The sequence below is a fragment of the Odocoileus virginianus genome, chromosome 2 (genome assembly GCF_023699985.2).
Source record: "Odocoileus virginianus isolate 20LAN1187 ecotype Illinois chromosome 2, Ovbor_1.2, whole genome shotgun sequence".
Lineage (NCBI taxonomy): Eukaryota > Metazoa > Chordata > Mammalia > Artiodactyla > Cervidae > Odocoileus > Odocoileus virginianus.
The window spans coordinates 81,848,986-81,873,956 of NC_069675.1; the positions used below are offsets into that span (position 1 = coordinate 81,848,986).

Consider the following 24,971-nt stretch of genomic DNA (forward strand, 5'->3'; position numbering starts at 1 on the left):
ACAGAAATAGAATTTCACCACACTATTAAAAGCAAAGAAAAATAAAACATGTGTCCAACTCAACTTTGGGCCTCATGAAAACTGAAAAGGAAAAGTTTGCTTGTGGATAAACTGATCACGTTCTAGATTCACCTGTGGCCCTAAGTCTATCGCAGGTCAGCCTCCGGCTATCTATCGGTCCAACTGCCGGGCTCATAGTTGGTGCTAAAGTGAGAATAAGGAGGTTCTGAAACAACAGTTTTGTGCATGAAGTGTTCACTTCCTGAGCTCCCGTTTCTTGGTTCTGATCTGGAAGGCTGGAGTTATCATCAAGGCTATTATCAATCCTGTCTCAGTTACAACGTCCATCCCATCTTCATGTGACTCTAGAATCGGGCCTGCAGGATTCCAAAATCCAGTCTTAAATGCATTAACAGAAAAATAAGAAATTCTGGGGGGGGGGGGGGGAACGTTCATAAAAATCTTTCTACTGTAATCCCACTCTTGGGCAAATACAAGAGGAGAAAACCATAATTCAAAATGATACCTGCACCCCAATGTTCACAGCAGCACTATTTACGACAGCTAAGACATGGAAGCAATCTAAAGGTCCATCGACAGATGAATGGATAAAGATGTGGAACCTATATACAGTGGATATTACTCAGACTTAAAAAATAATAAAATAATGCCATTTGCAGCAACATGGATGGACCTAGAGATTACCATACTAAGCCAAACTGAGAAAAACAAATACCATTTGATAGCACTTAACATGTGGGATCTTTAAAAAAGGAAAAGATACAAATGAACTTATATATAAAACAGAAATAGAAGCACGGACATAGAAAACAAACTTATGGTTACCAAAGGGGAAAGCAAGGGAGAGGAGTTTGGAATTAACATTTACACGCTATGTGCAACATAGGTAACGCACAAGGACCTACTACATGGCAGGGGGAACTCTACTCAATATTTCATCATGACTTATAATGGAAAAGAATCTGAAAAAGAATATATACACATCTAAATGAATCACTTTGCTGTACATCTGAAACTAACATAACACCGTGAATCAAGTATACATCAGTTAAAAAAAACAGGACCATTCGAAACACTGAATTCACCTAGCACACCCCTTCCGTCACCCGCACTTACCTACTGCTGTCCAGCGGCTCAGCCTCCTCGTCCGAGCTCATCTCTATGGGGAACATGTCTTCATCCTCGGACGTGTTCGTGTTCTCGTCCCTTTTCAGGCTGTCCAGCTGCGACTTCCTCCTCCTCTTCCTGCGCTTCTTCACTAAAGAGCCACTCGACGGGGTCTCACTGGGAAGGGAGACCTGGGCTGACGTGTTGGCGTCCAGGCCTCTAATCCGATCTGCGGAGTTCCTCTTCAGCTGGGACTCCATCCTCGAGGCTCCTTCCGACAGGATCGGGGAGGTGGCCAGGTGCATGGGGATCACCTCCTGAAGGGCAGCAAACATGTCCGAGAAGGAACCTGGTTAGCTGGGGGCAGGGACCAGGGAGGGGGGGCAGGGGTTAAGGGTTGGGATGGTGCCAACAACCCGCCAGCATTAATTCAGGGGTCCAAGCACAGGTGGAGGGGTGCAATGAGGAGCGCAGGGCAACCAAATGTCACGGTGATCTGGGGATGTGGCTGCAGGATTTGATAGATGGTCATGAAGTCAACATGTCACTAAATGCCATTTTGTACTGAATCCTGCGTTTTCATAATTATAAGAAAGTGGAGTAATTTTCAGTCATTTCAGACTACCAAAATTCAACATGGTCTGAAATTTCCAGGGAAAAGAGGAAAAATCAGCTTGGAGTTATTATATTACCCTGGGAACTGAACTCAATTTTGCACTCCTGTGTGTGTGTGTGTGTGTGTGTGTGTGTGTGTAAAAGAGAATGTGTGTGTGCATTTTTAATACACACTGAATTAAGATGATGATAATAATTTTTAAAGAAAGTTTTCTGGTACAGCTAAAAGCCAAATAAAATTAAGAGGCTTAGAGAACATCAAATCATGTACTGCACATATAAAATCCACACCTAGAAGGTGAGGTTGAGGCTGGGAGGGATGGGAAATAGGTCACACCTCCGGGGAGACCGAAAGAAAGCAAAGTCTGGGACAGTTTTGTCCTAAGATTGAAACTGTGGGTATTCATTTTAGAGCCTGAAGCTACTCAGACCCATTCCTTGATAGCCAGTCTATCTTCCCATAAAGCAACCAGTTCAAGCGGATTTTACTGAGAAATCACTACATCAGATCCCTTCAAAGCAACTTTCTCAGTGAATGAAAGAGTGAAAAGAAATGGTTTATCTTAGAAGAAAACATGCAGTAAATCTTCATGACTTGGAATTTGGCAAAGGATTCTTAGATATGACAAGAAAATCATGAGCCACAAGGAAAAAGCATATAAAATGGACTTCATCAAAATTGAAAAGTTTTGGTTTCAAAGAATAACATTAAGAAAGTGAAAAGACAGCTCACACCATGGAGAAAAATCTTTACAAATCATCTCTCTTATAAATCATGTAAGTCCCTTAACAAATCATAAAAGGGACTTATCTCTGGACTATATACTGAACTCTTACAGCTAAAATGATAAGAAGACAAATAACCCAATTAAAAAAAAATGATCAAAGGATCTGAACAGATACTTCTCCAAAGAATGCATACACAAGGTCAATAAGCATGTGAAGAAGTGCTCAACATCATGGCAATAGGGAAATACAAATCCACACCACAATGAGATACAACTTCACGCCCACTGGGATGGCTAGAATCACAAGAACAGAGAGAAAGTAATGATGAGTCTACAGACAGATCAGACCCTTGTGCACTGGTGCTGGGAACAGAAAATGGCGAAGCGGCTTTGGACAACAGCCTGGCAGCCTCTCAGTGTGAAACTCAGTGTTGCTGAAGAAGACTCTTGAGAGTCCCCTGGACAGCAAAGAGATCAAACCAGTCAACTTTAAAGGAAATCAACCCTAAATACTCTTCGGAAGGGCTGATGCTGAAGCCAAAGCCCCAATACTTTGGCTACCTGATGCAAAGGGCTGAATCATTGGAAAAGACCTGATGCTGGGAAAGATTGAAGGTGGGAGAAGAGGGAGACAGAGGACCAGATGGTTGGATGGCATCATCGATTCAATCGATGTGAACTTGGGCTAAATCCAGGAGATGGTGAGGGACAGGGAAGCCTGGCGTGCTGCAGTCCATGGGGTGGGAAAGAGTTGGACACGACTTGGCGACTGCACAACAAAAATAAATGACTCAGCAATTCCATTCCCAGGTACAAACTCCCCAAAGTGAAAACAAATGCCTATATGAAAACCTGTACACAGCATTATTCACAGTGGCCAAAAGGTAGAAACAAACCCAAGTGTCCACCAGCACATGAAAAGATAGATTAAACATGGTCTATAGATACAGTGGAATATTATTCAGCCAAATAAAGGAATAGAGTACTGACACAGACACAATACAGGTAACTCTTGAAAATATTACGGTACATGAAAGAAGCCAGGTGCAAAAGATCACAAACCATAAGATTCTATTCAGATGAAAGCTCAGATTAGGGAGGTCTATAGAGACAGAAAGTAGATTAGTGGTTGCTGAGGGCTGATGGTGGTGGGGAGTTAGGGGTTTAGGGAGAGGGAAGGGGATACCCTGCCTCTGAGGTGATGAAGAAGCTCTAAAATTGACTGTGTGATCAGTGCAGGTATCTGTGAAAATACTAAAATCCACAGAACTGCACACTTGAGATGGATAAACCACATGGTATAAAAATTATATCTTAATAGAGCTGTTAAACAGTTTTTAATAATAAAAAATTAATGTGATCTGGACATTCACCAAGCAAAACTAAGAGCACTCAAGACTTGACACACAGGTGTAATTTGTACGCTTTGGATGATGGCTTCAGGCCAGCATCCTTCAGCTCCTCTGTCTCCCTGGAAACAGAGAGCACATGCAAGAGGCAGAGACCAATGTGTCTCCGTGTGGACACAGCACACACCCACACTGTGGCTCGATCTCCTGGTACAGGAAAAAGCCAATTTCCTCCTCCGCCCTCACCCACTCAGCAGGCACCTGCACTTGTCCTGCATCATCCAGAGAAGCGTCCCACAAAGCTCAAAACTAGGAAGTAAGCATCACCACCCGGCTTCCCAGGTGGCTCAGCAGTGAAGAATCCCCCTGCCAAGGCAGGAGACTCGGGTTCAATCCCCGCGTCGGAAGATCCTCTGGAGGAGGAAAAGGCAACCCACTCCAGTATTCTTGCTGGAGAAATCCCACGGACAGAGGAGCCTGGTGAGCTACGGTCCATGGGGTCGCAAAGCGTCAGACACGACTGAGTGGCTGAGCGTGCATGCCAGCATCACCCAGCGGTCCTCACCTGATCGTTATCAGTCTCTTGGACAAAAAACGCTTCTCCGTTATCTCCCAGTTTCATGTGCAAATCCACAGATTCCCCGTTGATTTCTATGTCAACCTGAAGGAAAAACATACGTCACCATGACAGGAAACGTCACAGGGAATGCCCAGGTCTCTACACACACTGCAGTTACATACACCCCCAAATATCTCACAGTCCCTAATCTCAACAGGTCAATCTGGTCCATCAAGAAACAGAGTCTCGGAGACCTCTCTGGTGCTCCAGGGGCTAAGACTCCATGCTTCCAATGCGGGGGCCGTGGTTCGATCCCTGGTCAGGGAACTAAGATCCCATACATGACAGCATAGCCAAAAAGAAAAAGAAATGGAGTCTACTCCCCCCCCTCACCACCCCCTGGATCCCCGCAGGCTTGTGATCGCCCAGTGAGTTGAGCACAACAGCAGTGACTACTGAAGCTAGTTCGCCCTCCCTTGCGAGAGGCTCGCCCTTGCAGCCAGCCACCATGGTGTGAGGAAGCCCAGACCACATGGAGAGGACAGAGGCGTTCTGGACGAAAGCCTCAGCTCAGAGTCCAGCCAGGGACCACCCGCCCGCTGAGCCAGAGCATCCACGGAGGAGCCCAGCCTCCGACCCCGAGTCTTCAGCTGAGGCCCCAGGCAGTGAAGAGCAGAAACTAGCCAGCCTCCTGCTCTTGGCATGCATGCCAGTCCCCGCCCCCGCCAGAGTTTAACAAATAGTTGCTTTATGCCACTATAAATCTTGGAGAAATTGACACAGTCACAGTTAACGAGAACAGTTGGTAATTGTCGATTTAGGGACCAGCCTTCCCGAAGGAGAGCTAACCCTCAGGGTCCTCAAGGAGCTCCGGATACATAAGGCTGTAGAAATGCGAAGAGCCTCTCTAAGGAGGGCCCCTGCCCCCAGGCCACTCACCACCTTCTCCCGGGAGCGCAGGACCCCCATCTTCCCAAAGCGTACGTGGAAGGGGGAACACTGCAGGCTCCCATTGGGCTGGCGGACCACGATGATGTCGATGCATCCCGACAGGGTGGCGGGGTTCAGCCCCTTGTAGAGCTCCTTCACAGTGACGAACACCTGGCCCGCCAGCTGCCCGACGTAGTTCATGGTTTGAGCCTGGGCGACAGAGACACAAGCAAGACACACACGCAATTAATTCAGCTCCATAGGTGGCTCAGATGATAAAGGATCAGCCTGCAATGCAGAAGACCTGGGTTCCATCCCTGGGTCAGGAAGATCCCCGGAGAAGGAAATGACAACCTACTCCAGTATCCTTGTCTAGAGAATCCCATGGATAGGGAAGCCTGCTGGGCTACTGTCCCGGGGGTCACAGAGAGTCAGACAAGACTGAGTGACTGACACTTTCACTAGAGCCAATCAGGATGAACGTGTGTGCACTGCACGCCCGACTTCACACCCTGCTCAGGGCATTTTGTTCTACCTGAATAGGACTCCTATGCCTCAATCAGCTGCTGCTGCTACTGCTGCTAAGTCGCTTCAGTTGTGTCTGACTCCGTGCGACCCCTTAGACGGCAGCCCACCGGGCTCCGCCATCCCTGGGATTCTCCAGGCAAGAACACTGGAGTGGGTTGCCATTTCCTTCTCCACTCACTCAGCTACCCCGACCCCAAACCCTGGCCACCAGGCAAGGCCTAGTCTCAGTTGTCCCTGGGCCGCTCCTCTCTGAATCCACGGTACCTGTTGACACCGTCCTTACAGTTCTTGCTCTAACTTATGTGCAGGTTTTACAAACCAAATCTCAAGACTCTTGAGAAGAGAGACGTACGTGAAATCTTCCATATTCCCCACCACACCAAAAAGAGTAAAGTGACATGAAGTGAAAGTCACTCAGTCGTGTCCTACTCTTTGCAACCCCATGAACTATACAGTCCATGGGATTCTCTAGGCCAGAATACTGGAGTGGGTAGCTGTTCCCTTCTCCAGGGGATCTTCCCAATCCAGGGATCGAACCCAGGTCCCCTGCATTGCAGGTGGATTCTTTACCAGCTGAGCCACGAGGGAAGCCCAAAAAGAGTAGGTATGTAATAATATGACTAGAGACAGATGACTATTTTTCCTTGAGAAGGAAAAAACAAAGTGACTTTTATTTTGAACAATTTCCACCCTGGGCCTTGCCTGCCTGCCCCATGCTCTCACATCCTGAGGGATATCTGTGCTGGACTTCAGGTTTTCTGCACAGCTGACCCACTGGAGTCCCCTGAGCAAACATCCAGAGCTGCTGCTCTGCAAGGGGCCTGTGCTAGGAAGACAGATTCAAAAGATGCAGCCCCCTCCCCCAGAGGGACTTGGGCTCGAGAAGGAGAATGCACGTCCATGAGGCTGTCTCTTTTAAGGAGACCCTGAGAGAATTCACTTTGCCAACAAAGGTCCGTCTGGTCAAAGCTATGGCTTTGCCAGTAGGCACGTGTGGATGTGAGAGTTGGACTATAAAGAAAGTTGAGCACCAAAGAATTGATGCTTTTGAGAGTCCCTTGGACGGTAAGGAGATCCAACCAGTCCATCCTAAAGGAAACCAGTCCTGAATATTCATTGGAAGGATTGGTGCTGAAGCTGAAACTCCAATACTTTGGCCACCTGATGCGAAGAGCTGGCTTCTCTGACAAGACCCTGATGCTGGGAAAGATTGAAGGCGGGAGAAGAAGGGGATGACAGAGGATGAGATGGTTGGATGGCATCACCAACTCAATGGACATGAGTTTGAGTAAGCTCCGGGAGTTGGCAATGGACATGGAGGCCTGGCGTGCTGCAGTCCATGGGGTGGCAAAGAATCGGACACGACTGAGCGACTCAACTGAACTGAACTGAACTGAGAAAATTCTGTCCAGGGGAGGAGGAGAGACATCGTGGAGGAGCTGGCAGTCAGCAGGCAGGGAGGAATGTGGGGATGCTCACTGGCAGAGAGAGCCGGACAGGACACCGTATGTGGAGAGATGTGCGCCCCGGACAGAGGGGCGGTGCCTGCAGAGGGAACGCGCAGTGGGGGACCAGAGCGGACACCTGCCAGGAGACCGGCCAGCGCGTGGTAGCAACGGGAAGCCTTAGGGGACTCGGGAACACAAAATGATGACTCAGTTCACGACTCAGAAGGAGCATTGCGGCAGACAAGGCTGGCAGGAAAAGACCCTGAAGGCAGGCAGGCCACTCGTGGCTGCTGCTGACCGCGCGGACAAGAAAAGATGCCAGCTTGAAGGGCGGCAGTGACGGGAGAAATGAGGCAAATGTTGGGGGCCAGAGCAACGGGAGTCCCCGCAGCGCTGGGCCCTGGTCCTCTCCTCACAGCTGGGGCTCCACTGGCCACCCCAGTGTGACCCACACCTGCCCAGCTGCCCGGACGGCCTCACCCGCCCTCCAGATGCTGGTCGCCCACCCTGATGGGACTCGGACGCTCAGATGGGCCCAGCCTCCCTGGGGATGTGGCTCACAGTCCTGCCCCCACTGGGTTCTGCCTCCTCTGGCTCCAGCTGCACCTCCACTGCAGGGCTGAGTCCACACACTTCTGTCCCTTCCACTCTGTACACTCTGGTGGACTCGTGAGGCCACATGGTTTCAATATCATCTGAGCACCGAGGGGTCACACAACGTGACTTCCAACCGACGGGTCCCCAGCTTTTGGCTGGCTTCCCTGCCCACAGACCCCAATTCCTCAGCAGATCCTCATGGGACTGACCACACTGACCATCACCCAGGGTCCCTACGATGACTTCAGCAGACACCACGGCATGTGTGTGCCCACCTGGCCCTGACAAACCTCCATTTACACAGCTTAGAATCGTGAACCTTCTTGGTCTGATGTGTGTCCATTTTGCCATGTGGTTTTCATGTCACTCAGTGAAGTCAGATTCTCCTTGAGGCCAAGGATCAAGCCTGGTCCTTTCAAATTATTACCAAAAAAAAAGAAACTACCTTTTATGAGCCTCTCATCTCAACCCCCACAACATAAGCAGAAGTGATTATGACTTTCACTGCTCCCAAAAAAGGAAACTGAAGCACTAAAGTGATCAGTCAACTGCCCTGCATGCAGACAAGAACTGCTGATTTGATTCTAACAGAACAAGCCAGAGACCTGAAGCAGTGAGCAAAACCCTCAAAGAAAAGAGCATGAGAAAGTCCTCTGGCTCATGGTACAACTTTAAATGACATTCTCTGGATTAATACGCTTCCTCCCTCAGATGCAGAAGGAAGCCGACCTTCAGTAAACACATTCAGAGATGCACAGACCTGCCTCCCAGTTGCACAGCCTCCACCAGTAACTAAGGGCCAGGTACCTAGATACATAAAATCACACACGTTCTAAGCTGGCTTAGTGGTGCAGGTTAACCAACTCCATGCAAAAGGGGAGGCGGGACATTTCCTGAGCCATAGAGAAAAGGACTGTTTATAACCCCAACACTTTCTCTAGGGAGTCATTTTATAAAAGGAAAGCATCACCACAATGGTCAACCTAGATTTTAACATACTGGGCTCATGAGACAGCAGTGCCTGCAGTAGAATAACATTTTTTTTACAATTTCTATCATATGTGTGCATGCATGCTAAGTCACTTTCAGTTGTATTCAGCCCTATGGGCTGGAGTTCGCCAGGCTCCTCTGTCCACGGGATTCTCCAGGCAAGAATTCTCCGGAGTGGGTTGCCATGCCCTCCTCCAGGGGATCGTCCTGACCCAGGCATCTCCTACATTGTCAGGCAGGTTCTTTACCACTAGCACCACCTAGGAAAGGCCCTTCTTTCATGTGATTCTCACAATAACCCTGTAGGTATAAGGCCTTTCAGGCAGGAAAACTGAAGGACAAGCAAATGTGCAATGCAGCAGATGCCCCAGATCACCGACCTGGAATCTGACCTTGGCTTTGGCTCTGTTGCGCCCGTCTCCCGTCCCCCACGGCTCCCTCCCACCTCACCACGCTCACATACGGGCCCTGCCCGCCCCTGGATGGCGGACCTGAATGGCCGCTCCCCAGCACCGCGGTCCTCAACCCAGGCCAATGTCACCACTCCGCTGGCAGGGCTCCTGAGAAGGCCTCAGGACCTGCTGGCTGGCATTTTTTATTCAAAGAGAAAGCTCATAACTGGATGGTATTACCAGCTCTGTGTCCTAGCCTCTCATCTGTCAAATGAGCATACTGGTCTGGGTGATCAGCAAGGTCCAGGTCCAGCTCCAATCATCCAAAGATAAAGGCTGCACTCTTCAATCCTTAGCAACTGCAAGGGCACCTTTCATAATTTAAATGAAATGTTGCTCTGTGCTCTTGTCCTCAAGAACGAAGCATCCTTCCCCCACCCACCAATGAGTAAATTCAAGGTAAATGGGCAGAAACCGAGAATTCTGAAGCTGGCAGGATCCTGACTGAGCTTGTGTCCCAACATCCTCGTTTTAAAGAAATAAGCCCAGAGGTGGGACATGGCTTAGGCGAGCTCCCCACCACTAAGACAGAGCCAGACTTCAATTCCTCGATCTCCAGCCCTGGGATTTCCCCTGTGCACGGGCCATGGGTGGGCTGATATGTTCTTCCTACCACAAATAATCAGAAGTTGCTCTGAAATCTTTAGCTACCCCCTCTATTGAATAACTTATTTGCAAATCTGAAAATATCTCCATTCCAAAGCAGAAAATCTGTTCTATAATCCTTAAGAAATGACAGAGCCAGGGCCCTACCTGCCAACACGCTCCTAGGAACTGTCAGTGTCTATGCCCTAGGCCAGCTGGAACTGAGCACTGAGAATTTTTTAAAAGGGGAGAACGCTCACTACCACCTCACACCTATTTGTGATTTCAGAGACGCAGCAGTGAGCGGTGACTTGAAGTGAGATCTTTGTTCCCTGCCCAGGAATCGAACCTGGGTGGTTGGGATGAAAACCAGGAATCCCAGTCACTAGACCAACAGGAGACAGTAGCTGGAACAAAGCTTGCCCTGGCTCTTGTCACCACAGATAAATGCATTTCTTAAGAAGGCGAAAACTGTTAAAACAGGTATAACGTTTATTATCAGAGACACAGCACCAGTGGGAGAGCTCACAGAGAAATGGTTTAGTTAAGACAGAAGGCAGAGATGCAGACCAGGAGAGAAAGGGTGTGGGTGGCCCCCGTAATGAGAAGGAGTACAGTAAAGAAGCAGTTAAGTCATTTACATAGGGCAGTCCTTCTGGGTCTTTGCTTTCCTTGGGCCAGTTATCTGGTTTGTTTTTCCTCACCTGACCTACCAGAGGACCCTCTCCAACATCCATGCACTACTTTTTTCAAGAAGAATTCCAACCCAGAGGCCGGGGGGGGGGGGGGGGGGGGGCATCACATATTATGGGGTGGTGCCCCCTCCTTTTGACCCCCCAGAAGCCTTTCTGAGCATGGGCAGTGTCTTCCTTGCCCCAAGGATGGGAAATAAATGACTTCTTTATTTTTTTTTTTAGAGTTTTATTTATTTATTTTTAATTGAAGGATAATTGCTTTAATAAATGACTTCTTGAACTTTTACTCAAATGGAGTTTAGCCCTTCTCTATTCTTGCCATGACTGTTATCTTAAGGTGTCCTCAGGAGACAAAGCCTGGCTCTTTATACTGTTTCTGCTATTTCTATCTCCAAGTGCAAATAGGAGGCTAGTTGAAAATATCTAACCTGGAGCCCACCTATCTCCTGTCTCAGGAAATGCAAACAGGAGGCTAGTTCTAAGTGTCTTGCCTGAAGTCCATCTTTTCTCACCCCAGAGAAATGTAAACAGGAGGCCAGTTGTAAATGCCTTGCCAGAGACCCATCTATCTCCTGCCTCATTAGGATGACTCCTGCCTAAAAAGCAGGAAAAAACATGCACTGGTGAGGATGTAAAGAATATGGAACCTACATACACTGTTGGAGGGTAAATGGTACAGCTATAGAACACAACATGGTGATTCCTCAGAAAAATTTTAAATTTAAAAATTAAAAATTCCCTCAGTTCAGTTCAGTTGCTCAGTCATGTCCAACTCTTTGTGATCCCATGGAATGCAGCACGCCAGGCTTCCCTGTCCATCACCAACTCCCAGAACTTGCTCAATCTCATGTCCATCAAGTAGGTGATGCCATCCAACCATCTCATCCTCTGTCATCCCCACAGCCAGTCCCTCCCATCAGGAAGCTTCCACAAGCCTCTTATCCTCACCCATCAGAGGGCAGACAAAATGGAAACCACAATCAAAGAAAACTAAACAAACTGATCACTTGGATCACAGCCTTGCCCAACTCAATGAAACCATGAGCCATGCCTCATGTAGGGCCACCCTAGACAGAGAGGTCACGGTGGAGAGGTCTGACAAAACGTGGTCCCCTACAGAAGGGAATGGCAAGCCACTTCAGTATTCTTGCCTTGAAAACCCCGTGAACAGACCTACCCTAAGACCCAGCAATTCCACTTCTGAGTACACAGCCAAGAGAATGGAAAGCAAGGTCTGAAAGAGATATATCTGTGTTTATAGCAACATTATTCCCAACAGCCAAAAGGTAAAAACAACCCAACTGGCCATCGATGGATGAATGGATAAACAAAATGCAGTCTGATACACACAACGGAACATTATTCAGTCTTCAAAAGGAATGAAATTCTGACACATGCTACAGCTTGGTTGAACCTTGAGGGCATCATGCTAAGTGATATACACTAGTCACAAAAGGACAAATACTATGTGATCCTGCTTGTATGAGGTACCCAGAGCAGATAAACCCATAGAAGCAGAAGGCAGAATGGTGATTACCAGGGGTGGGGGCAGGGCGGAGGAAGTTCGTGTTTCATGGGGACAGAGCTTCAGGCGTGCAAGGCAAGAAGAGCTCTGGAGTTGGACAGTGACCGTCCACTGTGTGAATGCACAGCCACGTACGTGTACTTATATTGAGTCTATTGAGCTGTTCACTTAAAAATGGTAATAAGACTGGATTTTATGTCTTGTATTTTACCAAAAAGTTTTAAAAAATTTTTACAACACAGATAAAGGAGAATACTGCATCAACCAGAATTCATTTCAGGAAGATGAACATTATTTGGATAAAAAGTTTCTTGGAGGGACTTCTTGGGCAGTCCAGTGGTTAAGACTTCACCTTCCAATGCAGAGGGTGTGGGTTCGATCCCTAGTTGGGGAGCTAAGACCCCACATGCCAAAAAACCAAGACATAAAACAGGAGCAATTGAGTGACGGACTAGGTCCAGGAGACCAAGGGGAGAAAGTGGACCCAGGTCACCTCCAGCATCTGCTTGACCGAGAAACACAGACTGGCTAGAGGCAGCCACGCTCTTCTTGACTTTCCGCTCCTCCAGGGTCTCCTCCTAAACACATGCTGGTGAGTGAAAGTGAAAGTTGCTCAGTCGTGTCCAACTCTTTATGACCCCATGGACTATATATTCCATGGAATTCTCCAGGCCAGAATACTGGGAGTGTGTAGCTGTTCCCTTCTCCAGGGGATCTTCCCAACCCAGGGATCAAACCCAGGTCTCCCATACTGCAGGTGGATTCCTTACCAGCTGAGCCACAAGGGAAGCCCAAGGATACTGGAGCAGGTAGCCTATCCCTTCTCCAGCAGATCTTCCCAACCCAGGAATAGAACTGGGGTCTCCTGCATTGCAGGCAGATTCTTTACCAGCTGAGCTGGTGAGTAGGTACCGAATATAGGAGGCAACTGGCTGGGCACCGCTTTCCAAGTTTCACTTCTGTCAGCTCCATCGAAGTCAAAGCCTCAAGGAAGAAGCTAATTTCCTGGTGAAGAAGCCAGGCCAGCCAGAGTCCCCTGCCAACCCCCGTTCACCTCCCCTCCAGCCGTGGTGTCCACTGAGACAGGACAGGAGAAGGCCCGGAGGGGGTGTGTGCCCTCAAAAAGAAAGTGCCTTCAGAACCTCAAGAAGCAGCCAGAGATAAGCAGAACCTGTACACAAAACTACCGGAAGCCATTATGGGAGGTCCCGCCCGTGACGAGGTCATGAAGAAAATACCGGGCAGGCAAGGCCATCCGGGATCCCAACCATGATGAGGTCATGAGGAAAAAACCTGACAGGCAAGGCTGTCTAGGATAAGGGACCCTCCAGGTTGGCCTCGGCCTCTACCCCACCCTGTATCCTCCTCCCTTTTCTGCTGTTGTTCTTGTTCGCCCTGCTGCGGATTCTTGTGTTGCCTGCCGAGAGCTCTCCTGCTCCTCTTTCACTGAATAAAGATCAACTTAAAACCCTAATTAATAAATCTCCTGGACGCTGGTACCCTATGAAGGGGCCAGGGATGAAGGAAATGCTTCAATTCAAACCCTTTTGCTGGCATTCTGGCTTGTGTGATAAATATGTGCTCTCATTGCAAAAAATGCTCTTGATTGTTCTAAACATCCTAAGCACAGTACGCTAACAAAAGAAACTATTAAGCATAGGCCCCTTCACGGGGTGAGAAAAGCTCCACAAATATGATAGCCACAAATGTGCCTAATAGAAAATACTTTAGATAGAGATTAGCTGGTGACTTCTTGCAGGTAGTTAACTTTTAGACTAAGATCCTGTTTTGTGCCATATCTGCTGTTTCTGCAGTCCTTCGCATTTCTGTTCCGTAAAAATGTAATCCTATCTAGTTCCCATAGAGATCACGCCTATTAGAAAGAAAATAGATTAATTATAAGAAAAACAGAGGCGGCTACTGAAGTTACTTAAGTCACACCAGGTGCAAGCCATAAAATGTTAGCAGGCCTGAAGGCCAAATGATAAGAAGGACTCTTGTGAACGAAAAGCATGTGGGTGACATCCTGTTTCTGTTGAAGGTCAAGTTGTCGTAATGTTTTGAGATGACCTGTGTGTAAGCAATATGCACTTCCCCCAAAAAGATGTTGTTAAGGGTATAAAGGGGCCGCGCAAAAATAAACTTCAGACTCAGCCCCGAGCTTTGTCTCACTGTCTCTCTCTCTCATTCGCCGACGCTGTTCATCCTGAGGGTTCCCCTGGATCCTGCTGGGGCTGGACCCCGGCACAAAACAAAGGCTGAAATTTCCAGCTGAACAGCTTTGAGACCCCTGCTCTCCACTCACCCCACTCCAAGTCACTTCTCGATCTCTTTCCTTTAACCCTTGTGCAAAAGGTTTTCAAGGAAAGCTGAGCCAGACCTCAAAAAAACAGAAAGATACCCCTCCTGCCAAACTCAGGTTCTCTATGCTGTGCTTAACTCTGAGGTTAAAAAACAGGTAAATATATTCTTCTCAGTGTGACACCTTCCAGTTTGACCTCCTGGAACACTACTGACTTTCCAAGATTATTCCACGCCACTGGAATACGGTCTTCCTGGATACTCTTCCGTAAGTTAGAAACCACTGCAGCACTTGTGTTAGACCCCAGTAGATAACACACATGGAACACAAAAATCCAAAAGCGTATTTCCACCTGGGGTTCCATCTGCAACGTAAATAATCAACAGAGCATCTTCAGCCTGAAAAGCATCAATTATTGAAACTAAATATGGGCCTTTGAATTATTTCAGGCCAACCCCCTTACTCGAAATTCAGGAATCAGGTCCATTCATTTATTATGCAAATGTATAGAAGTGATTTTAATTAATTCCCTTTCTAGTTCTTTCAACAAGACCATTATCAAAGGCACATTATCTACAAGGTAAGTTTCTCCATTTTCATCTTGTGGGCGTGCCCAAAGACATGTGATGTTATGACAGGCAACATCCAATCTGGAGATACTCTGCCCCAGGAGGATAGTGGGTCAGGACTCGGGGCTGAGAAACCTCACCTTAGCATAGGTCAAAGAGAGTGCAAAGCTGTCTCAGTGGACACTACCCTCAGAATCACCATTTTGTTAAACCTTCCTCACCTTGACACTTCTTTCTACCCTCAGCTCTTTAAGCCCCACAAGAGTTCTACTGTCACTCCTTAATCTGCATGTCCCATTGCCTCTTCTGTGTCTTCGCCTGCATGTCAGGCTTCCTCGACCATTTCCACACCCACATCAACTTATTGTTCTGGGAACTGAACTCCAGGCTCTCCTGTTCAGTTGATCCCCTTTCCTCCTATCCTGGGCAGCAGCTTGATAAAACACAGGTTGTCACTTGTCCAGCTGGAGAGACCTGATAAACTCGGGCCAGCATTTGTCCAGTGGCTAGAGAGACCTTATTCACCAAGCTGTCTGCCCTCCTTGAGGACAGGGAGGGGCCTGCTCATCTCGGGGTGCCTAGCCCCTCACATGGCACCAGGCCCATCCCAGGGACCCAGAAATGTTGCTGTCACACATGACCGCATTTGAATTACTTTCCAGACTGCGGCTGACTCCATTCTTCAGCATTTGCCGGGAGCCTCATCTCTTCTACTTGTCCATTAAGTGAAGTACCTCTGAAATGAATTAAATCTATTGATTAAATTAAATCTGATTGAATCAAATCTATACAGTGATTGTCTTCCAACAAGTGAAACTGCTTCATTGGTTGGGGACACTTTTGCGTTGGTTTAATGGAAATAGATGAGGTTCCATCCAAGCTGCCTGCATCCTACTCTTAGAACACTGAAACAGACGCACGGCTCAGAGTGAAGGACCAGGGCACGGCGAACGCCTGTATCCTCCTGGTACCTATCACAGCAGAAGAGGACGGGAGCGGTGGCAGGTAGGAGGGTGCGGAGCTGTGCCAGAGAAGGGGGGCTCCACTTACCAGGGCCCAGCTGACCTCAGGGCGGTCATGGCCACATGGGTGGGCACGATATCCTAGTGCTTTCCTGAGGAATGAGGAGGCAGGTCATCACACAAAAAGAAACAAGGGAACATCAGAGAAGCAAATGAAAGAGAACTACTGAAAATAAATCCCTCCCTACACTCACGTTCCAGCAAAGGTTAACCTGAGGACCATCTTGGAAAGGATGTCCAGAATGAAACAGAATTTCAGGCTGAGAAAACAAGTTCTGCAGCGTGCATGAGGTTAATTTTCTGTCAGACAGCCCAGTATCCCTGAGACTGAACCTAGCTTTTCCAAGAGGCTCTGCAGGGAGCTGCAAAGTAGAGCCGGGAAGTTCAACCTTCTTACCTGACACAACAACCAGGAACTCGAAATGTAATAAGTGGAAGTGAGAAGACAAAATGATGCTTGTTGAGAAAGACTTAAATGGACTTAGAAAACCATGATGGGTGCCTGCTGTCTTTGGGGAGCAAGTGAAGTAAAAGTCACTCAGTCGTGTCTGACTCTTTGCGACCCCATGGACTATACAGTCCATGGAATTCTTCAGGCCAGAATACTGGAGTGGGTAGTCTTTCCCTTCTCCAGGGGATCTTCCCAACCCAGGGATCAAACCCAGGTCTCCCGCATTGTAGGCGGATTCTTTACCAGCTGAGCCACAAGGGAAGCTTTGGGGAGCAAGGAACACTCCCAAGCCATCAGCACCCATCCCATCCAGTAGATGCTGTAAACAAACCCCTAGCAAACCACTAATGGCTAATGTCACTTCTTCCCAAATCCCAGGCAAAAGGCCACACAAACTTCCACTCAACATCTGTGCGGCACTTCACAACACATGGAGCTCCTTTGCCAAGGTGGACTCATCTGATGAAGATCTAAGCATACTCAGAACATCATTACCCCATTTCCAACGAGGAACGGGGGCACCGGGTTTGTGTGGCATTCTGGGTAGCTCCACTGGTAAGCTACAGTGAGGATGGGGGCCCAGGCGGAACCCCCAGTCTTCCCTGTCCTGCTGAGCTCAGCGCTGCCTCCCCATCCCACTGGACAGAACTGGTATAAACGGCCAACGTGCATGCTCAGTCATGTCTGACTCTTTGCCACCCTTTGGTCAATAGCCCACCAGGTTTCTCTGTCCATGGGATTTTTCAGGCAAGAATACCGGAGTGGGCTGCCATTTCCTCCTCCAGGGAATCTTCCCGACCCAGAAATCGAACCCACATCTCCTATGTTAGCAGGTGGATTCTTCACCCACTCAGCTACCAGGGAAGCCCAATAAATGGGTGAGGCCCAGTTACAGAAAAATCAGTTTTGCTTTAGCAAAACAGATGGTAATCATCTAGTTCTAAAAGCCAGATAACAACATTCAGCACATGTTCACAGGGTATCCCAGTACTACCCAGGCGACCAAAGATTGTAAAGAAAGTTGGAATTACAGACAGGCCATTCCAGAGCCAGGACGGAAAGCACAATCTGTGAGACCAAGCTTCTAAGAGAACTGATTCATTGCGTGGGGGGCGGGGGGGGGGGGGGGGGCGGGAGTGAGCTCACCATCACTGGGGGAATGCAAAGAATCTAAACCATGATCTGATGAAAAGGCTGTAAATAGAATTCAAGAATGGGGCTCTGACTGTTTATAATAGCCAGGACATGGAAGCAACCTAGATGCCCATCAGCAGACGAATGGATGAGGAAGCTGTGGAACATATACACCATGGAATATTACTCAGCCATTAAAAAGAATTCATTTGAATCAGTTCTAATGAGATGGATGAAACTGGAGCCCATTATACAGAGCGAAGTAAGCCAGAAAGATAAAGACCATTACAGTATACTAACACATATATATGGAATTTAGAACGATGGTAACGATAACCCTATATGCAAAACAGAAAAAGAGACTCAGATGTATAGAACAGACTTGTGGACTCTGGGAGAAGGCGAGGGTGGGATGTTTCAAGAGAACAGCATCGAAACATGTATATTATCTAGGGTGAAACAGATCACCAGCCCAGGTTGGGTGCATGAGACAAGTGCTCGGGCCTGGTGCACTGGGAAGACCTAGAGGGATCGGGTGGAGAGGGAGGTGAGGGGTGGGGACCGGGATGGGGAATACATGTAAATCCATGGCTAATTCATTTCAATGTATGACAAAAACCACTGCAATGATATAAAGTAATTAGCCTCCAACTAATAAAAATAAATGGAAAAAAAAAATAAAAATAAAAAAAAAAAGAATGGGGCTCTGAGTTCATGATTCTGTGACTTGGTCATAACAACTTCAAGAAATCAAGTTTTTATCTCCAGCAAGAAACCAGGAGTTTAGAGTTGCTTTTTATTCTTTCAGGGATTGTTTGGAGGGTGAGGAAAGCAGTCGTACGGGGGAGGGATTTGTTTTGGAATTATTTTGTTCCATCACAAAAAATTCCAGATGTGTACACACCAAGGTGCACATACCACCTCAAAGTAGCTTAGCAGGTATTGGTATGGGGGGAACAGTGATAAAATTCAAAAATTAGAAGAAATTAAAAAAACGGGAATTGTCCTCTCCCAGGAACACAGAACTAATGAAGACAATGCAAACTCAGTTCACTGCAAACTACATTCACTGCAAACAGAGTTTAGATAACAGGCTCATTACGCATTTCTTGCCAGCAAATAGGCCACAGAAGATAAGGATTAGTCTAAAAAAAAAAAACAGAAACTGCACAAAATTAGGGGTGTGAACAACAACAAAAAAATGTTGCCTTCCATTTCAGTAAACAAATAACACTGCCTGCCATTCGGGTAAACAATGAATGTTGCCCCCAGTCAAGCCATCGGCCACTGCAGCTACCCAGCGGTGCACCCTGAGAAGAACTCAGGATAGAGAAAAACAGGATGCCCCTGTGGGCAATTAAGATGCACATCAGGGGAATCACTTCAAGGAGTGAGACTCCTGCACCTTTCTGTACACAGACGAGCACTGAAATCATTAACTTGACATGGCTATTTTTTGTGTGATTAGCAGTCATCTTTCATATTCGACTACATTTTTTTCCCAGCAAAAACTTCCCATATATCCTGGCTCCTCCCTGTCCCCTCTGGAACACCCAGGCTATGGTCCTCAGGTGAAAGTGAAAGTTACTCTTTTCGACCCCATGGACTATGCAGTCCATGGAATTCTCCAGGTCAGAATACTGGAGTGGATAGCTTCTCCCTTCTCAGGGGATCTTCCCCACCCGGGATCACAGGTCTCCCACATTGCAGGAGGATTCTTTACTAGCTGAGCCACAAGGGAAGCCCAAGAATACCAGAGTGGGTAGCCAATCCTTCCTCCAGCGGATCTTCCCAACCCAGGAATCAAATTGGGATCTCCTGCATTGCAGGGGGATTCTTCACCAACTGAGCTATCGGGGAAGCCCTCAGTAAGGTCACCAAATAAAACATAACTCTCGGGTTTTAAGCTGTGGGTGTATGTTTCTTTAGTGGACAGGGGTCAGGAGGCCCGGACGTGACTACTTCCTCCAGCATTCAGGAGCTCTCCGCTAGGGGCCAGGTCTCCCCCAACCCCTCTGATGAGACTCACCAGCTGTCATCAAGAGCGCTGAACAAGATGATAACTTTGAAAAGGTCTTTGCCCTTGCAAAGCACAAGCCGAAAAGTGAGTGGTTCCTGTCATTTCTTGCCTGAGCAAGTGGCTAGATAAGTCAGACTCTGGGCTCTGGGTGAGTTATTTTCACAGGTAGCCACACCCCCCCTCACCTACCCCTACCCTCAGTGCTGCTTAGAAGGTCAATCCAAAACCTGCCCCCACAGCCCTCAAGGCCCAAAAGGTCAAACGCCCTCCTTTCATGAGTCTGTGACTGGAGACATCTTTGGCACACTTGTCCCCAGAATGAGTCATCACTTCCAGGAGCCAGCCTGCCACAATCCCCCGCCCGAGCGGGCAGAAACAAACGTGCACTCTGTTACCTCTACCCCGACAGCAGGTGTGGAATCTGGGCTTAAGGCACACGCAGGGCAGGTCCTGATTGGAAAACCGACCCAACATCCCCCAGGCGAGGCCTCTGGCTTTGTGTTCCTGTTATCAACAGCAGGACTGCAGCCCCAGACACCCAACCAGCTACTGCTCTGCTGGGGGCCAAGGTTCCAGCCTGCCAGCTACTCTGGTTACAGAAGTGCGTCTGAGAGATTTCTCCATGCCCACTGAGTTCACAGCCGGCACGAGGCAACGACACCTTGGCAACAAGCCAGTGTGACACAAACCTTCAAACCTGCTACCCTTTTTCAAACACCACTACGCCTGGAACACCTTCCAGATGGTGATAGTAACAGAGTTCAAATCATTTGCTTAGTTATCATAACAATGCAAGGGATATGATTTTCCCATTTTGCAGAGAAGGAAACTGTTACAGTTTATATAACTTGGGCTGGGTGAGGGGTGGACGCACCATCCAAACTCACATTGAACCTCTATCCAGCACTGGGACGATGCTGTCAAGTTCCCCAAGACTTGACGGTCTGACCTACATATGGGACAGCACGCAGACCTTAAATTATATACACGGGAGGGTCTAACGCACAGCAGTATGAAAACTAGTCACTTCTCCAATGGGGAAGTACAATGGTACAATGGTACATTTTAAGAGCTTGATTTCCTGGTTTGGAAACTGGTCTGCTTGCACCAGAGGTCTGTCTGTGCTTGCTGGTGGGTCGAGCAGCAGCAGACCAGTCTCCTCCTCCCACCTCTCCAGGTGGCACACGCGGGTAATCGGAAGACGCCCGGGGGCGGGTGCACAGGCTGGGCGGAGCCCTGCCACTGGCTGACAATCAGGGTCATGCCCCTTGCAGATCTGGACAGGATCGCATCACTTTTGAGCTAACAAAGAAAAAGGGCAAATAATTTACTAGTAAAAGAAAAAAAAAATCTAAATTGAATATCCATGGATAAAATCTTCTCCCCTTTATCCAGATCTACACCTCAAGTCGTTTCTGAGGGCTGGTGAGCAACTGGCCAATACCTTCCTGCCCATGCCCACTCCCCTCACCCAGTCACACAGTCACCTGTGCCCAGCGCTGGGCTTGGCACCGGCCAAGACTTAATTCCTGTCCTGAAACACTGGAAGTCTTGTATCTTAACTGGCTCGGTTATTGAACAACTAACTGAACGTGGATGTCCTTTATAACCTTTCTGAATGGTGAAGAATTTGCCTGAGAGAGTGAGCCTCAGTCACTGGGAGTATGTAAGCCACCTGGCTTTTTGCTCGTTAGGACGGTTCACCCTCAAGGACACGACAGAACCTGCCATCCCTGAAGCCCCAGGATGTCTCCTTCCTCTGAGGATGACCCCTTGCGCCCTAACACCAGAGCCGGGCCTCGAAGGGATGGCAGGGGGCCTCCACCCACCACCCCTGGCTGATCTCCTCTGAGCATATTCAACTGTGCCCCCACATCGGGGGTCCAAATCTGAGGTCTGCCCAGCTTTGAGCAACAAAACAGATGGGTGCTGCTTCAGGACTGGCCAGGACCACATCCACCTGAGAGGTTATGGGATAAATGCTGGCTTTCATACAAAGCATGAAAAAAAAAAGACAATTCCTAAGAAATTCCAAAAGGATATGATGACTAATATGACTTATATGAAAATGAAATTGGTTTATAAATAGCACATCTTCCTCTTGCTATTTCTATTAACGGCAAAGAGGAAGTCTTCTTCTCAGAGCCCCTGTGCATTGATAGTTATCAGCTGACAAGGGTGATAAATTAAATGCAGATGACAAAAAAGGAAGTATGACTTTGGCGCAGAGTGATGCAGGAGAAACAATGCCAGACTGGAAGTCCAGGTACCGGGGTTTCCTCCCCACTCCTGCCCCCTACCCTGCCTCAGTGACAGCACAGTGGTGGGGAGGGGGTTAGTCCCTAAGAGAAACTTCTTACAGACAAGCATGTGCTCAGTCATGTCTGACTCTTTGCAACCCCACAGACTATAGCCCACCAGGCTCCTCTGTCCATGGAATTTTCCAGACAAGAATACTGGCCTGAATTATCATTTCCTACCCCAGGGGATTTTCCCGACTCAGTGATCAAACTCGCATCTCCTGAGTTGGCAGGTGGATTTCTTAACACTGAGCCATCAGGGAAGTCTGAAACTTCCTACACAAGAGAGCAAACGCCTGTGTCCCTCAGTGCCTGTGGGGATTCAGGGACTTTACTGGCAGGCCAGTGTTTTTCAGGAGATGCTCTGGTCCAATAGTAGAAAAATTCACCAGAAAAGCTTGCGGTGCCTAGAAGAGCTGCAGGTCAGACTAAGACTTCCTAACAAATGATGAAGCAGCGAATCCAGCCAGCCCTGGCATCCCAGCACCAAAGCCTGTTCTCCATTAAGCAGTCCTGCCCATCGCAATTGGGCTGCAGGCCATCCTGCAGGATGCGGGGTACCACAGGAGGCGTGGGGAGGGCATGCGTGGGGATTGCATGCGTCTAGGATGCAAGGAGCTGTCACCCTGTAGAAATGCATCAGGAAAGCAGACACCCACAGCAACTCCAAACACACAGGAAAGAGAGATAGATGGTGTGGGAGGTTTCCTCTCCTCCTTCAAGGGCCCCACTCGGCAGGAGAGCCCCACACTCTGGGCACAGAGCTGATGCACAACACACCAGTTACCCCAGTCTCGTATGGTTCCCGAGGGCAGGGCTGCTAACACTTTGTGTCACAATGAGGTAATGGAGGTCCCATGACTTCTCATCTCACTGCTACATCAGAAACATCAGCATTTCATCTAAAACTGGCAGAATCCTTCTCCAGGATTCGCAAAACTGTCAAGAACATGGCTTTGGTGGAATTTGTGCCCAAATTCAACACCCCAGCCACAGCTCTCGTAACCTCACTGCTTTACTAATGTCACTGACCTGTAGAATACTAAGGCTAATTTAAGAGGGCCTCAGACCCAACTATTGAGTACGTATTTACTCATTCTATGACTGAGTTATTTGCAAAGTACTCAGAGTTGAGAGGGAGAAGGCAATGGCAACCCACTGCAATACTCTTGCCTGGGAAGTCCCATGAACAGAGGAGCCTGGTAGGCTGCAGTCCATGGGGACGCGAAGAGTTGGAGACAACTGATCAACTTCACTTTCTCTTTTCACTTTCATGCATTGGAGAAGGAAATGGCAACCCACTCCAGTGTTCTTGCCTGGAGAATCCCAGGGACGGGGGAGCCTGGTGGGCTGCTGTCTATGGGGTCGCACAGAGTCGGACACAACTGACATGACCTAGCAGTAGCAGCAGCAGACCAACCGAACAGAATAATGAGCAAAAAAGAGTTGACAGAGAAAGAAGTCCATAGGGTCAATAAGGCACGAGAAGATATTCAATTCTATTTGTAATTTAACACATGCAAATCAAAGATGGCCTTTCAGATGGTCCAAAATCAAAGCATTTTGTAAAACCTGAGGGCTGGTGAGAATGGGGAAAAAACAAATGCTCACCACTACCCGCTGGTGGGCTAATAAACAGGGTAAGCACTGTGGCAACAGCTGTTGTCTTTTTTGCACACACCAGCAAAACCCCAGCAATTCTGCTACAAGACCCATGTACAAAACAGTAATTACGGTGCTGATTACAATGAGGAAAATTAGAAACAAATATCTACAGGACTTTGGTTAAGTAAATTAGGGACCACTCAAACCATATAATTGAGCATTATTAGGGTGTGAAAAGATAAAACAAAGAGACAGAGAGGTGGTTCCCCAAATACTACTAATAACATGAAAAGATGTATATACTATGTGAAAAAGGTACAAATATATTTATAATAGGAAATCGCTTTAAAGAATTACATTTACATATATTCTGGTATGCACAAAAATGATGGACTGATGTCTGTACCAGCAAGGTTCACAGGCTCACCCCTGGGGATGAAGAGGCCTTCGCTTTCCATCACAAATACTTCCACAGTGTTCATTTCTGGGTTTTTATTACATAGGCATGTACTACTTTAGCATTAATTTTTAATGACCTCAGAGACCTGGGGGGAAGATGGCAAACTCTGGCCTGCTGGGTATCAAGGTCCCCCACCCATCCTTGAAACTGCTGAGACAGGAGGGGATGATGAGGTGGTGGATGCCTGCTTTGGTCGAAAAGGTCAGATGGGTGGCCATCTCCAGCATTGGGATTGTGTAATGCTCAGATCTTATAATCCCATGGGATGAGTGTTCTCAAGTCCCTGCCAAGGAGGACAAAAGGCCTGGGGGCGGGGGTGGAGGCGGGGAGGTGGGGCAGCTGAACGACCCAGTGGCCAACGTGCTGGGCAAAACATGCCCCGGTTTAGACCCTGATGCCCTGGAGCAGGAAATGGCAAACCACTCCAGTATTCTTGCTTTGAGAATCCTCTGGACAGGGGAGCCCTGAGGGCTACAGTCCACGGGATCACAATGAGCTGGACACGACTGAAATGACCTAACACACAAAGCACAGAGCACGCTCAGCTCCTAACCACTAACTCGTGAATGGAACACGGGACCGTGGAGCTTCTCTTTATACACCTGCAAGGGCCCTCTGTCCAGGTCTGTGTCTTGGCCAAAAAGAAAGCCCCACTGTGGGACTTCGGCCCAGCCCTTGTCGCCTCCCCTAAGCAATTCATGGAGAGGGGGTGGCTAAATACCTGGATGCTCCCAAGCGCTGCCTACAGCTCAGGGGTAAGAATTCAGGGCCTGGAGGGAGACACTGGCCTTCACATCCCAGCTCCCCACCTGCTAAGCCATGACCATGGGCAACGGACCAGCCTCTCAGCCACAGTCTCAAATCTGTAAGACGGACGATCCTAACAGCGCCCGTCCCCTGGGATGGGTGTGAGGTGGTACACGAGAAGTTCTTTTCCAAGTGCACAGCCAACTCAAAGCCAGATGCTACCCTGTGGTCA

General features: G+C 48.2%; 1 protein-coding gene across 6 annotated transcripts in view; it reads right to left on the reverse strand.

Annotated features, from left to right (window-relative positions):
- LPIN1 (lipin 1) overlaps positions 1-24,971 on the reverse strand; it is a 133,096-nt gene that overhangs the window by 44,328 nt on the left and 63,797 nt on the right. For all 6 annotated transcript variants that reach the window (XM_070451544.1, XM_070451534.1, XM_070451550.1 and 3 more), the window contains 3 exons: positions 5,319-5,519; positions 4,386-4,481; positions 1,138-1,445 (listed from right to left, as the gene is read on the reverse strand). In XM_070451544.1, the coding sequence (XP_070307645.1) occupies positions 1,138-1,445; positions 4,386-4,481; positions 5,319-5,519 (605 nt within the window). The remainder of the gene's footprint in view (positions 1-1,137; positions 1,446-4,385; positions 4,482-5,318; positions 5,520-24,971) is intronic.